General features: G+C 36.2%; 1 protein-coding gene, 2 non-coding genes and 1 pseudogene across 3 annotated transcripts; 2 read left to right on the top strand and 2 right to left on the bottom strand.

The window, feature by feature from the left end:
• Window positions 1–35: 35 nt before the first annotated feature.
• On the bottom strand, window positions 36–108 carry trnat-ugu (transfer RNA threonine (anticodon UGU)). Its single transcript has one exon. It is a non-coding gene; the product is annotated as a tRNA-Thr (tRNA).
• Window positions 109–400: 292 nt separating this feature from the next.
• trnak-uuu (transfer RNA lysine (anticodon UUU)) lies at window positions 401–473 on the top strand. The gene has a single exon. It is a non-coding gene; the product is annotated as a tRNA-Lys (tRNA).
• Window positions 474–773: 300 nt separating this feature from the next.
• dnaja1 (DnaJ heat shock protein family (Hsp40) member A1) lies at window positions 774–8,240 on the top strand. Its single transcript, XM_016470653.1, has 9 exons — window positions 774–918; window positions 1,289–1,442; window positions 1,632–1,812; window positions 2,121–2,225; window positions 3,446–3,673; window positions 3,768–3,882; window positions 4,893–5,008; window positions 5,527–5,627; window positions 6,867–8,240. Exons 2-9 carry the CDS (start codon window positions 1,311–1,313, stop codon window positions 7,089–7,091), a joined length of 1,203 nt encoding a protein of 400 aa, XP_016326139.1. The 5' UTR covers window positions 774–918; window positions 1,289–1,310; the 3' UTR covers window positions 7,092–8,240.
• The window catches only part of LOC107676130 (WD40 repeat-containing protein SMU1-like), a 32,545-nt pseudogene continuing 23,508 nt past the window's right edge, over window positions 7,295–16,331 (bottom strand).

Below are 16,331 nucleotides of genomic sequence, written 5' to 3'. Positions count from 1 at the left end.
TCTCTAAGTAGACTCGACTATACAAAACGTATTTGAGGCCCCAGCGAGATTTGAACTCGCGACCCCTGGTTTACAAGACCAGTGCTCTAACCCCTGAGCTATAGAGCCAGCTGGAAACATCTGGGTGAATAGTCTTGGAATTTATACTCTAAAATATAAACTATCACATTGTAAAACAGTCTTTTGAAAACCAGTTATTCAGACATGAAACCTTCGATTTTTCGCGCCCTCGTTAGGAACGTTCCATATTGGTACGTTTTAAAGACATGAAAGAATGCGGACATTATAGATTTGTAAGCGTTAATCGATGTTACTTGGCCATTTCCTCAAACACCTATCGAGTGTGGTGCAACTAAATAGTCAGGAAATAGATGTCGCTATAACATACTGTGTTGTCGAAGCCCGGATAGCTCAGTCGGTAGAGCATCAGACTTTTAATCTGAGGGTCCAGGGTTCAAGTCCCTGTTCGGGCGGATGGTCATTTTGCAATGATTTGAGTGTGGTAGCTGCGTTTCATGAATTAATGTGATTCTTGAACTAATGAATTCAAGAAACACGCAACACTTAGGAAAGTAAATTTTAAATTTGTTTATCATAAGTGATTATGAAACTTAATTTGTGAACTAAGGCTTAGTGATTTATATAAATAATACAGATGAAAGAGAATGGTCGCCCAGTGAGAGTTATTGAAATGCTGATAAAATTAGCTGCTGTCGACGGAAACACGTTAATTAAACAGCTGCTCGTCATTGCCTGTCATACGTCACTACGTACAGTAGGTGGCAGAAATAGGTCGCACTGCAATCAAAGTTCAATAACGCTCCACAAGAAGAAGATGTAGAGCGCTGCTGGAAGATTCTGGAAGTCTGTTTGGTACACCGAGTCATAAGACGAGAAGGGATTTCACCATATTTCAGGGTACTTGACGATTTATTAAAATACAATGCTATGGCGTGGATCACGTGATTGTTGTCTTTGTTTTTTGGCTTGTTTTTATCTAAAATGCTGCCTTTTAGTAACAGACACCGTAACGTTATAGCTTGATATTTAATTACGCGTGATTTTGAAATCCATTAACACAAAATTTGTTAATAAGGACTAAATCACTTGTTTTAAAACGGTTGGTCGAATTAAATCTGTGTCAATTTTATGGTGAGTTTAATGTAATTGTAATTGATTTCTACTAACCAGTGCTATTATATCATGAGACTGTACGTTAAATATGGGCAAGCTTCAGAGTAAGTGTCAGGTTTTTCAGTGTATTTTTTTTAATGTTTCTTTTGACTAGATTAACCTGTTGGGGGGCAACTATGGTGAAAGAGACTGGTTTTTATGATATGCTGGGTGTAAAGCCTAACGCCAGCCCTGAAGAGCTGAAGAAGGCTTATCGTAAACTGGCATTGAAATATCACCCAGATAAAAATCCAACAGAGGGGGAAAGGGTAAGACTGTCACAATTTTATACATTATCAATGTCTAGTATTAAGTATAAATTCCCTAATAGTTCCCTTATATTTGAGTGGTTCTGTCATTTGGAAATATATATAGAAGTTTAGAGATCATCTGGTTGGTCTCAAAGTGTGGACCTTGAGTTTAGATATTATGTCCCTTTCACTATTCTGTATTTCCAGTTCAAACAGATCTCCCAAGCATACGAAGTTTTGTCAGATACCAAGAAGAGAGAAGTGTATGACAGAGGGGGTGAGAAGGCAATTAAGGAGGGAGGAAATGGAGGGCCAAGTTTTGGCTCCGCCATGGACATTTTTGACATGTTCTTTGGAGGAGGGGGACGCATGCACAGGGAGAGGAGAGGTGAGTACATTTCTTTCTTAGCTACAGACTGCACAACTTGTGCAAGACCTGATAACCCATGTTGTTGCTGGAAGATTTGTGAATGTTCCAAAGAACAAAGGAATCAGACCTTTTTCAGTTAACATGTTTAGTAACCTAAACTAGAATGTTTTTGTTTGGTAAAACATATAAGTTATTCCCATTTCTACATTTGTTTACACTTTTTGAGGAGATCAAAGGTTCTATTAGGCTAACATACATGCATTCCACTTTAAATAATTCATGAATGATTACAAATCTTACAGTGAAATTTTGTGGTTGCTCTACAGGAAAGAACATGGTGCATCAGTTGACTGTATCTTTGGATGAGCTTTATATTGGAGCCACCAGGAAACTTGCTGTCCAGAAGAATGTAATCTGTGACAAGTGTGAAGGTAATAATTGACTGAAATTTATATATTTGTATAAGGGGTCCTTTTCTGAACTTTATTATATTACTATATATTTGACACTACCATTCAAGAATTTGGGATTGGTAAGATTTTTTTTTTCTTTGAAAAGTCTCTTATGCTCACCTAGGCTTCATTCATTTGCCTTAAAAACAGTAATATTGTGAAATATTATTACACTTTAAAATAACTCTTTCCTATTTCAATATATTTTAAAATTTAACTTATTCCCGTGATGGCAACGCTGAATTTTTAGCAGCTGTTACTTCAGTTTTTACTTAATATTTTTGTAAAAAAAAAATTATATATTTTTGTGATTCTTTGATGAATAGAAAGCATTTACAATCACTGTTGGTAAATTTAAAGGGGTCATATGATGCTTTTTAAAGATCATTATTTTGTGTATTTGGTGTAACAGAATATGCTGACATGCTTTAATGTTCAAAAAACACATTATTTTTCAAATACTGTACATTATTGTAGGTCCTCTATGCCCCGCCTCTCTCAAACGCTTAGTTTTCTACAAAGTCCCTCCGTCCGACAAGCGCAGTCTGCTCTGATTGGCCAGCTGACCCAGTGCATTGTGATTGGCCGAACACCGCAAGCACTTGTCGGAAATGTAACGCCCCTTACCATAATCGCGAGCTTCATCTTTCAACATAAATGTAAAGACAGAGCCCGAAAGGGGAACAGAGTCGTGTGACAGACAGTGATGAAGCTGGTCTCTCTCGCTCTCTCTCTCACACACACGCACGCACACACACACACACACACACATGATGCGCAAAACTCTGCATTTGAACAGTCAATAGCAAATACTTAAACTAATAACAAAACAGTAGCTGATTCAGAAGCCCAGATTGTCATAGCAAAGTTTTAGGGGGGCGTGGCAGAGTCTTAACTTTTATAAAGAATATCTCTTTGGTTTTGAGACTTTAGTCTTTGCAACTTCAGGGATCTTATCTATGCACAATCAGCTTGTAACACTCCAAAGAGAAAGGAAAACTTGAAATCGCATCATATGACCCCTTTAATGCATCCTTGCTGAATAAAAGTATAATTTTTTTCTCTAGAAAGTATCCCAAATTTTTAAATGGTAATGTATTTATAAGCATTGTATTACTAATATACTGTTTTGATTTTTCTGGTAGGATTTTAAAAGTTTTTTTTTTTACTGTTTTTTTTGTTTGTTTTTTTTACTTCAGGTCGTGGGGGCCGTAAAGGAGTGATGGAAGTGTGTCCTTTGTGTCATGGGGTGGGTGTCCAGGTCAGACTACATCACTTGGCACCTGGCATGGTGCAGCAGATATCAACAGTCTGTGCTGGCTGTCAGGGGCAAGGTCAGCAACTGGGTCACCGTGACCGCTGCAAAACATGCGCTGGTCGCAAGATACTACGGCAGAAGAAGATTCTTGAGGTGCACATTGATAAAGGTTAGAAAGTGACTGGAAAAGCACGGTTCAGTCCAAAACATCTGTTCTCTGCAGCTTGTTACTTTTGTTTATGCTTGATTATGTATTCTTGCAGGTATGAAAGATGGACAGAAAATAGTGTTCCATGGGGAGGGTGACCAGGAGCCTGGCCTTGAACCTGGAGACATCATCATTGTCTTAGATCAGAGAGCGCACCCAGTTTTCACCAGGTAAAACCACTCTGTAGACATCAGTAAGAAGTTGAGCTAAATTAAAATGACTAGATGATAATATCTAAGTCTTTAAGTAATGCTGGTAACACTGAAGTTTGAAGTTAGTGCTGATTACACTGTCCTGCATCATATTTGCTAAATGAAATCCAATGCTTGCTTGCTTCTAATTTTGGGGTGCTGATTCTAAAAATAGTGCCTAGCACATCATATTTTCTGCATTTCGTAGCATTTTTGCTTTCAAAAATCATTTGTAAGGTGAAGAAGTATTAAGTATAAGTGTCAACCACCAGGAAAACTGCCATGTTGATAACATGTGTCCTATCTTTCTCTGAGCCAGGTTATAACAATTGGATCAATTCTCAGCTGATTCTCACATGTATAATTGTTTCTGAAGATAATATTTTATGCGTAATCCAGAGTTCAAGGTTAGAATCGTGTCCAGTGACAGAAAGTTCATGTCTGTCGGTGTTTTACTAAGGAGTGACAGAAAATTGTTTTTTGAAATGGGGGGGAAAAAACATTATTTATGTAAAAAACCTGTGTTTATATAAAGCTCTTTATTATGTACATAACTTTTGTTATGTACCAACATTAAATTTAGTGTTTTAAACTAAGTTTTCAACTACTTTACAGATTGTTGTAAGTTAAATTATACTTATTTTTAAACTTCACATTTGACCGCTTTCATTTTGTTATTAAGTGCATATTATGAACAAAAAAAAAAAAGTTTTTTTAAGTCAGGATCATCATATTAAGTCATATTAGGCTTTGTTTTAATATGCAGGGCTGTTATTTTCAGAGGTATGTCATTGATGATAATGTCCTGGAGATGGCAGCACAGATTCATTTATTTCAGGATTAGTGTCACACTTCCTCTGTTTTCTGTATATGGGGCAGCCTGTTACAGTACTTGGTCATTTGGACAAGGCAATTAGGGAAGAGAACATATAGAATATATGGATATTATGTAAGAAACATAAGGGTTAACATACCATTTCTCCTCTCAGACAAGGAGAGGATCTCATCATGAACATGGAGCTACAGTTGGTGGAGTCATTATGTGGTTTTCAAAAACCTATTAATACACTGGACAACAGAACTCTACTCATCACATCCCATCCAGGTGAACCATCCTACATACATATTCGAGCACTGCATGCAGGTTTCTATAACATCAGCACCATCAGTGCTGGTGGATAAGCAAGTCATTGTGTACAGCCTGATGGAAGTTTCTGTCTTGAACCTGGATGCATATCCACTCTTAATGATGATCTGGCTGAGAGAAAATGGCAGGAGTGATATTATGTAACCTTGGCAGATGGCACACCTTATGGTCATTGTTGCTATTGCCTTTTCCAGAGTTCCTAATCCATAGTGCTTTATTGACCTTGTATATCACCAGACATCCAGGCATGTGTGGAATATCACTTCTTGTAGGCTGTGCTTATGTTGGTCTACCTGGATTCGGTGTAACTGGTTCTGATATCTTAATTTACTCCTGATCCATTTAGAGTAAAAACTACAAATTATAAGCTTGGCTAGTTGTTAAATTAATCTTAATAATAGCAGAACTGATATTGCTCTTATATAAACTGTTGATGTGTAAAGCAAATGCATTGTCTGTCTTTGTTGCATTACTAGGGGAGTTGATCAGACCTGGAGATAAGAAATGTGTTCTGAATGAGGGAATGCCTTTGCACCGTCGGCCATTTGAGAAAGGCAAACTCATCATCCTTTTCAGCGTGAGTACTAATTATTGAATAGACCTTTTCAATGCGGTGATGTCACTGACCCATGAACATTTCCTGCTTATCGTCAAACTATTTTGAAACAGTAACAGGAGGTGCTTTAGTCATAACTAACGTTAACACGGCTTTTATCAAAATGTGGACCTTTCTGGATTGCCAGAAGTTATGGAAATTAAGTGTAAAACGCATATTCATGAGCATGAGTGTGTGTGTACTTGTATATATGGTTTATGAGGACACAAATGTGTATAATGACATGTTTACTACAACGTAAACATGGTTTATGAGGACACTTCCTGTGTCCCCGTAAAACAAAAGGCTTAAAAAACATACAAAACGGTGTTTTATGAAATTCAAAAATTGGCAGTAGTTTTGTGTAAGGGGTAGGTTTAGGTGTAGGGTTGGTGTAGGGCGACTGAAAATACAGTTTGTACAGTATAAAAACCATTACGCCTATGGAGAGTCCCCATAAACCACAAATGCAAGTGAGTGTGTATGTATATATATATATATATATATATATATATATATAAACACACACACACACACACACACACACACACACACACACACAGAGAGCTGGGTAGGATCTGATTACATGTAATCTGGATTACATAATCATATTCCAAAAAGTACTCGCAATTAAGAGTATGTTACACTTTATAATGCTCATAATCAGACTACAGTTCCTTTTTATGGATTACATATTCACACAATGCCAGTAAATCATTCATAATTTATTGATTCTCACTTATTGTTCTTTTAAATGGATTCCCAAAAAATTTTGGCAGCCACAACCACTTTGACATTAAATATTTTCTTGAAAAATTTGTTCAATATTTAATAATAATAATATTTCAATAATTTAACAACACATTCGCATGTTAGAGTTACATTGAAGCCATGAAGATATTATTTTCACGGGGAAAAAAACTTAAAATGATGATTATGATTTTGATTATGAAAGACAAGTTTTAAGGATAACATTAGTGACTGCAGGGGGACTTTACCTAGGAGAGAACAAAAAAAACGCATTTCAGCTACAATTTTCAACTTTTCATTTTCTTTTAGTTTAAGGTTGAAGAACTGAAATAACTAAAGCTAAATAAACAAAAATGAAAACTTAATAAAAAGTACATTTCAGAGCAAATACATAAATACTTAAGCTACATTTTCTTGCTCTTCTCACAATAATAAATTACATAAACGAATTGTGCTAATTTTCTTCTTAAGGTTGTCTTCCCTGAAGAGAACTTCCTTCCATTAAACAAACTCAAGGAGTTAGAAGGGTACTTACCTGAAAAACAGGCAAATATTGAGCCTGACAGCATGGATGATGACCTCTATATATACGCTGACCTTGAAGACTGTGATCTGACCCATGAACGCCAGCATTACCATTATATAGAGGAGGAAGACTTTTACCCGTCTGGAGGTGTGCAGTGCCAAACCTCGTAGAGATTCCTGTTCCCTTACCCTCCCTTCCACAACAAATGCCACCTCTGCTGGAACACAAGGAAAAAGGACCAAGAGGGAAAATTTTACCTCTCAAATAGTTCTGTGCCTAGAATAAGACCTCTTAGTGCCGACCTCTTGTGTCATTGTTTGGAAGTAACTTCTCGTCCAAAGTTTTGAGCAGATAATTTGTGAAATAAAAAGTCAAATGAGTTGGGACACTGGTGCCATAGAGGTTCAGCTGAAGGGAGAGTCTATGGAAATTTGTGTAGCAGTTACAGTGGAAATGGAAGGGATATTCAGGTCAAGTTGGTTGTGCCATAATCCCAGAAAATTTAATCACGAACATGTATTTACTTGGAAAAAGGATTTTTCTTCATCAGTTTGAGAAAACATTACAATCTTTGTGGTGTTTTGTTTATTGGCAGTTAATTGTGGGTTTCATGTAAGACTGTTTGATCTTGATGTTGTTGGAAATTTGGTATGTGCCAGTTTATTGCTAAATGTTTTTTCTAGAACATTTTGAACTAATAAGAGGGTTAATAACGAAGTTGAAAATACATTTCAACAAAGAAAAACTTGTGTTCAAAATGAACTGTGATCCATCTCTTAAAAGCCTTATTTTGTAGAAAGCGATATTAGTTAACTTCTTAATTGGCTGATATTATTTAGAGTCTAGTACCTGGTAACTTTTCATGTTACTGTTTTCATGTAACTAAGAAATAATAGCCAAGGATTTTATCAAAACTAAATCGCATTGTGTTTGTTTGCTATTTAAGGATCGAAGAAGATATTAAATCCTTTTTTGAAGGAATTAGTTTTATCTAAATAACAAAAAAAAATCATTAATTGAATGAGCCGTCTACATACCTCTGCATAAAATCAGTCTTAAGAGCATCTTGAAAGAAAATTTAACATTTTTTGCAAATTAATTAAATGTTAACTCTGCCTAAATTTGGAAGACACATTTTTTTGGATATTGCAAATGCACTTTTATCCCATTTGTTATTATTATTTTCATTTTTGCTAGCAGATAGTCTTATATTTGATTATTTGATTATCTGTGTTGACTGAAGTTTAATTGAAAAATTCTAATTATGACCAATAATTGCCATTTGTAGTTCTATTTATAAAATAAATGTCACAATGTTATTTGTTTAGTCAGTTTTGTATTTTTGGGGTCTGGGGGATTGAATATTTGGCTAATTATGCCAATATCAAGATGTCTACAGATTTATTGGAGATCTACTGCAAATATCAAGCAATCCGACATCTAACCAGTTAAAGATGCATCTTAATGACAAATCTTCTTGAAAAGATTGTAATGAATTATTCATGCTTGAATTTTAATTAAACTGCAGCAATATCAGCACATTATTTACCAACACTGTAAGATACTCAGAGACTTACACTGTGAAGCAGTGTTATACCAATATTCAACAAAAATTGTGAATATCCTCGATAAAAAATAATCTGTAATTATCAGAATATAAACCATACTGATTACTTCATACAGTATTGCAGTAACTGCATAATATGTTCACCTGCATGCAGTACAAGTAGATGTGCTTGGTTGAGTGTTAAAACACACTAAAACATTATAATCAACACAATATTGTACCATATGAATTCTAAACATCAGAATTCTAAATGTACACAAGTACAAATATGTGAAAATGTCCTCAATGAGTCCACGACTAGTGCGAGGTCACATTATGAGCAAGTACACACGAATTTGTCTTTGGCCAGAATGATCAAAGAAATTGCATACATTCACATATAAGATTCAAAGAATAGTCTGGAAAGAAAACCAGTACATTTACCACATTAATGTTGACCGGGCTAAATCTTGCATGCAGATATTATCACAGACAATACTACAAAGCCCTTAATAATAGTAAAAGACCAGTGCATCCATGCAGTTTTTCTTGTTTTCCATTAGAGGCTTTAGAGGAACGTTAGTATTACGAAATTGGATGTAGTTAATTTCAGATGTCGAAGAGGTCCTTCATCTCAGTGCATGATGCTAAGGTTCAACAGAAACATGAATGTTTTTGAGCGCTTTAAATGGAAGACCAATGTTATAACAGGCGTATAAAGGCAGAGACATATGTGTGTGTGCAGGAATACCACAAATCCAGAACATAGAACACAAGTCCATATTATGAAAGACGAGACTCAAGGCTTCCAGAGTTTGAGTAGGCCATCCTCGCTGTATGTGGCGATGAGATTCTGATGGGGGTGGTGAGTTACGCCGATCACATCTTTTTCATGTACCTATGGAGGATGTACACAGAAACACTGGTTTATATTAAAGCACAGTTCATTTTTATATCCAATTCAGTTTTGATATATCTCCAACTAGTCCTAATTAGAGTTACAGCCAATGTTTTGAATATAAATACCAATTGTTCTGGAATACTGAGAAGACAACTTTAGCTGTAAACCTATCACACTTCACCCGACTAAAACGGATCTCGTGGATATGCAGCATGTGCTGTGAGGGCGAATGGTACCGTGAGTGTTCTCTCTAGCTTGCCAGTGATGGTGCTGAAGCAGTACAGCACATAGTCTTCTCCCACACAATAAATCCACTCTCCACGTGGAGACAACGTGCAGCAAACAAAGTCAGCCCCCTCTCTTACGCCTGAACAGAAACTCCTCATCACCTGGGAAGGAAAAGAGAGGGGGGCAAGAGAGTGAGAGCGAAAGTGCAATGCAAATGGATAAGGCACGCTTCAGAGAGTACCAAAAAGCATGCGAGAGAGAGTCATAAAGTATGTCAAGAAAAGAGTGGGTGAGACGGCTGAACAGGGTATGCCTTATACGCCATCAGACGGTCTGAATAATAAGTGCGTAGCTATTTTTGGCAAACCTCACAACCTGCATTGGAAGTTTGCTGCTTTTTTTAAACTTCTGCTCAACAATCCAGCCTTTAGTCAAGGTTTCTGATTCATAAATGGTGTTAACTTGTGCCATTTATGCCAAATATTAAAACCAGTTACTGTAGTGTTCACTCTAGTGTGTGCATTTTAGAATAATCATGAGGAGTATGCAGAGTATCTTGCTGGTTAATTTTTTTGTTCTCACCTGGCCATGAATGTTTGTAACAACAACCGTGTTGGTCCTATTGCACACTACAAAGTGCTCGGGAGTCTTTGGGACAAGCACAATGTTGTTAACAGTGATGTCTGTACCCTCAGGAATGTCAGGGGTTTTTATTGTGTGGGTGCAATCCATTGTCTTCATGCTCCAGACCTGAAAAAAAAGACAGTTAAGCAGGGAAAACCCACAAAAATAAAGATGCATAGGCTATTACGTGTGGTTCACCACAGTATGAACACTTACCTTTACTGTGCCATCTGCTGACGCGCTGATGACATGCTGGCCATCGTGTGAGAAGATGACGTCATTTATATGAGCTGTATGGCCTCTAAACTCCTTCAGCATCTTTCCTGATTTCAAACCATGAAGCCTGATCAAAGAAATCCAAGTTAGAAATGTAACCACAATTCACAAATTCAAATTAATTATTTTGAAAGTAACAATAAAAGTAACAATAAAAGAAATACAACAAAAAATCAAAACATGTTATGATGTCATGAATCAATTATTATCCACAAAGAGACTTTAAGATCAACAAAGTCATACATCAAAAATCATACATCAAGGTCACAACAGAAGACAAAACTTTTGTCTACAAAATATACAACATGATTAACTTATTTTCTTCATGAAAGAACAAGAGTCACACCCAACACAAAAAGCAAAATACTACAAAAAAGCATGATGTCATGAAAAGAGCAAAACAACACAACTTTCGTCTGTATTTTACAATGTGATTGTATCAACTTCACAATTCACAAATTCAACATGTCTTTAAAAAGTAAAGCTTGAAACCAAACAAAAAACAAACCTAAGCAAAAAAAATAAAAAACAAAACAATCATGAAAGCACAATAAAATAAAACAAAAAGCAATATGTTGATGCCATCAATCAATCATTATCATCAAAGCTCAAAGAGAATATAAAAATCACACATCAAAGTCATAACAGAAGAAGACAACAAAACCTTTCTCTGCAACTTTCAACGTGATTCTACCATCTTTACTGAAAAATACTCTTCACTCATGCACATGAAATTCCACCCACATGCACCATGAGAGTCTAGCACTGCCACCCAGCCACAGAACTACTGCAGTCAGGACTGAGAGAGAGAGAGAGGGAGAGACTTTCACTCTGGGCATGTGATGGAATATTCCTGATGACTCTTAACACCTAGACCTTGATTCATTTCAGTTTTGTCCAACTCATCTCTCTCTGTCCACAAAAGAAAACAAAACAAAAATACAGCATGTTCACTGAAATATGTCTATACTGTCATTTGTTTTGTGCACATACCAAATCCCTTAAATGTACTACTTTCCTACAAAGGTTTCCAAATACAATCCCTGATCCAAAGATGACCAATGACATAAACAAACAAGAAAGGTAACCTTTTATACATCATCTTTAAAGCCAGGCTGGCATTCACGTGTCACACACACTACCGAGAGCATAAATCCAATCATTGCAAAAGGGGAGGGGCTAGTATTTATCAATAAGTGGCCAATAGCAGAGCAGCTTGCCATTTCACCCCCCTCCCGTTCCTTATCCAGCTAAGGAGCTGGAATGACAAAACGTCTGCCTCAGTCCGCTGCTGTTTGGGTAGCTAAGCAAGGAACAGAAACACATTATCTGTGCGTGCTGCCTCTCTCACGCACGTGGCCAATCCTGCTTCTTTCCACCCACATGCACCATGAGAGCCTAGAACTGACACCCAGCTGTAGAATTACTGCAGTCTGGTCTTCAGGAGAGGGAGAGATGCTGAGTCTGGTCATGTGACGGAATATTCCTAATGATGTTTAACACCCAGACCACGACTTCAGATTTCCTCCTCCTCCCCTGCCGTTTCTGTCTACAAAGTATCCATGGCAAAACATTTCCCTACTACTGTTCTTACTGGCACTTATTGGTTATTGCATAGCAACTGGTCATCTTGCTTCTTATGCATACAATATGCTTCTATTGTGAGATCCATTACATGGCTTTCAAACCTCTGTATCTTTTCCGTCAACTTAGCAAGAAAATCACAGCAATTAGCTTAAGAGTAACAAAAAAAAATCTGGGTAATGCACCTACATTACCTAATCTGGGTAAGGCACCTGCAAAATGAACATTTGTGACCAGATTCACAAAATATTCTTATGAATAAGATTCTTCTTGACTGTTATTTTCTTACTTGAAAGAAAAACTTGAGAACTGTTTAGGAATGTGCTTATCTTTCTTCTTAAGATTGTTCTTAAAGGCATAGTTCAACCAACATTAAAGTTTTATTGTCCTCATTTGTAAGTCGCTTTGGATAAAAGCATCTGCTTAATTACTAAATGTAAATGTAAATTTACTCACTCTCAAGTTGTTCTAAACCTGTATGAGATTCTTATATTCTTATATATTTTGAAGAATGTTGGTAACCAAACAGTTGACAGTAGCCACTGACTTCCATAGTATGGAAAAAATAGTTTGGAACAGGTTTGGAACAACTTGAGTGTGAGTAAATGATGACAGAATTAAAATTTTTAGGTGAACTATCCCTTTAACCCTTGTGCTGTGCTGAAAATCTTTTACCTAATTTGGTGTTCCCCATTAAAAACCTTTTAAAAATGTCTTGTAAATCTCTCATTATGTTCTATTATCACCAAATCTTGAATTCAGCTTTTGAAATCAGCATTTGCACCTCAGTTTTTGAATAAAAAAAACATTATTTGTAGATAATTCTGGCAATACTCACTCAAAAACTAAGATATATAATCTCAGATCAATAAGGCTGACAACCAACCAGTTTCTACTTGTGCTAATTTAAAGAAAACAAGTTGATAAAAGGATTAAATCCAATATTTGGTAATAATATGGCATAGCAAGAAGTTTATAAGCAATTTTTTGTAGGCCAGTCATTTTTGACCAGGAACAACACAAGTGTAACAAGGTGGGGGGGCGGGGATTTCCAAAAAAAAAATTATCAACATTATTTGGGTAGTCGTGTGAGCAGAGTCAGTAAGTATCAGGAAAAAGAATATCCTCTCTAGGGCAAAATGCCAGAAACACAACATGAGGTTTAAGACAAAACTTGAAAAAAAATCTTATTAAAAATCATCATAATTAACCTCGTAAAGGGTAGGATAACCTCCAACTTGTTTTAAATCCCCATTGTTTAGAGGTCATATGATGCAATTTCAAGTTTCTCTTTCTCTTTGGAGTTTTACAAGCTGTTCGTGAATAGATAAGATCCCTAAAGTTGCAAAGACTAAAGTCTCAAACCCAAAGAGATATTCTTTATAAAAGTTAAGACTTGTCCACGCCCTCCTAAAATGGCTCGTTTAAACACGCCCCCACATGTCTACGTCACTGTGTGGGAAGATTTGCATAACACCGCCCAAATGTTCACGCAAAGAAAGAAGGCGTAACTGATTCTCGCTGTAGTATTGTTGCTGCCGCCATGTCGTGGAGATGCTGTGTTTTGTTGTGAAAGTGAAACTACTTTGTTTGGCCTTCCAAAAGAGGACACAACTAGAAATCAGTGGTTAAGCTGTATTTACAACACTGTTCCAGAACAGTTCAACCCAAATATTCAGATGTGTGCAGCAGTGTAGAGTAGCACTTGTTGTTTGTCATTTCTCTGATCACAAATGCAGACATGGTTTTATGTTTACGCGGCACGATGCAACGTAACGCGTAAAAAGACAGTATAAGTCATTATAATCAGTAATTATGTCCCCACTGGATGCAACAAATGCCTCGTTTATAATGGGTTTTAATGTTTTTGTCTCGTCGCTCCGGCCGGGACACATCATCACAGTATGGTAAGGGGCGTAACATTTCCATCACACGCTTGAGGTATTCGGCCAATCACAACGCACTGGATAGCTGGCCAATCAGAGCACACCTCGCTTTTCAGACAGATGAGCTTTGTAAAAATCGACGAAAGGCGGGGCATAGAGGAGAAACAATAATGTACAGTATATGGAAAATAATGTGTTTTTTTAACCTTAAACCGCATTAACACATTTCATTACACCAAATACACAAAATAATGTTCTTTTTAGCAACGTCATATGACCCCTTTAATAAATTTATTGGGTTGTTTTTAATTAATTTTTGTAATTACAACTTAACACCAGCTATATATGATAAATATTAATACTAGGAATGTGCAAAATTACTCTGAAGTTACACCAAGGATCAATAATGTAAACAATGATCGGCTATAATTATGCATGATGTTATTTTTTTGCTCGATTTTGACTTTCGTGCCCTTGGAGTGCCCGTCAAATGAGAGCCACTCAAATCATGACAGGACTGAGTTAAATAACGGATCTGGAGTGTCAGAAACCATCTTCAGTGCAAAATCTAAAAGTGAACACCAATTATTAAAAAATAAGGAGCGAAACCGTGCAAAAAGTCGGATTTGTAATATATGTTGAACCTGATGATCTGGTCAAAGGAGGCACTTAATAGTTGACTGCTGTCCTTGTTGAAGCAGACACAGGTGACTGCTTTGCTGTGGGCTCGTTCTATTCTATTCAGACACGTCCTGTTCAGAATCCTCCAAACCTGGAATAACAAAACGATACATCTTATCACATAACAGACTGAACTGAGAACACTAAAATCCATTCAACTGAACTGATGGTGTGCAATGAGAGCTAACTGGGAACATCATCACTCAGTGAAGATGAAAAATCATATTTTTTAGCTCTGTGCACCATTAAATGCTGAACTGAGATCACATCTAAACAGGGATTTTTAAATAATAATGATAGATCAGTTACTCTACTGTTCTACATGTTATAATGCACTGCAGTCGCAACTGTAATCAGATGCTGTATGATTAAAAGACTAAAAATATATATATAAATGCTTACAGCGTTTAATTAACATTTGCCTTCAGACCTACAGTCCCCTGAGATAGAGGCCTCTTACAATACCTCTGAAAAGCCTAAAGGGGTCGGTAAGATTTTTTGATGTTTTTGAAAGAAGTGCTCACCAAGGCTGATTTATTTGATCCAAAAATACTAAAAACAGTAATATTGTGAAATATTTGTAAAATGTTAAAAAATTGTTTTCTGCATACTTTTTTTTTTGATGCAATATGCATCATATATGCAATCATTACTCCAGTTTTCAGTGTCACATGATCCTCATCATTCTAATATGCTGATCGGCTACTCAAGAAACATTACTATTGTCAAAGTTGAAACCAGTTGTGCTGTGAAGTTAATTTGAAATTCTAAAAATATTCTAAATGACTTTAGTGTCACTTTTGATAAATTTAATGCATCCTTGCAGAATAAAAGTATTAATTTCTTTAAAAATATACTGTATACCTTACTGACACCAAACTACATGCAGAAAAATCTTTCAAGTATGACTCAAAACGAGAAAGACAGTTTGTGAAAGTACTCATTTGTTTTTCTATGTGATAATGAGGAAGAATGTCTCTTACTTCTAGAAATCAAGCATGTACACTGAAAAAAATAATATGCTAGATTTACTTAAAAATATAGTACTTGTTCTAAAAATTAGTTGAATGTTAGTATGTTTGAAATAGTGCACAGTGTGTGTGTACCTGGTATTCCCTACATCATGAGGACCAAATGTCCCAACAAGGATAGTAATACTAGTAATTTTTGACCTTGTGGGGAAATTTTTTTTTTTGGTCCCCATGAGGAAAAAAAATCATACTGAAATTAAGTTTTTTTTTATATATATATATATGTAAAAATGCTGAACGTTTTCTGTGACAAGTAGGTTTAGGGGACAGAATATACAATTTGTACAGTATAAAAACCATTATGCCTATAGGAAGTCCCCATAAAACATGGAAACTAGTGTGTGTGTGTTTGTGTTGTTAAGGTGCATGCTGTGTTCTACCATTACACAGGATTTTGATTTGAAAATGACTAAAAATACAGATTACAGAACAACAGTAAACAATCTGTAACAAATAACAGTAAGCATCAACATTCTTTTTTTTTATATTTGTGGTGTTGTATGTTTGTGGTATAGAGTTGAGTATGTTGTTTACATAATGTTTGTGGTGTTGTATGCTTGTGTGTTTGAGTGCAGTGAAGTGCTGAGTATGTAATGTGTGGGGTTGTGTTGTATGCTTGTTGACTTGCATGTGTGAGTTGTGCAATGTTCTGT

This window comes from Sinocyclocheilus anshuiensis, unplaced genomic scaffold (assembly GCF_001515605.1).
Source record: "Sinocyclocheilus anshuiensis isolate Anshui unplaced genomic scaffold, SAMN03320099.WGS_v1.1 scaffold3437, whole genome shotgun sequence".
In the NCBI taxonomy this organism is placed as follows: Eukaryota; Metazoa; Chordata; class Actinopteri; order Cypriniformes; family Cyprinidae; genus Sinocyclocheilus; species Sinocyclocheilus anshuiensis.
The sequence above is the reverse complement of the archived record's forward strand: the minus strand, read 5'-3'. Positions and strand labels throughout refer to the sequence as shown.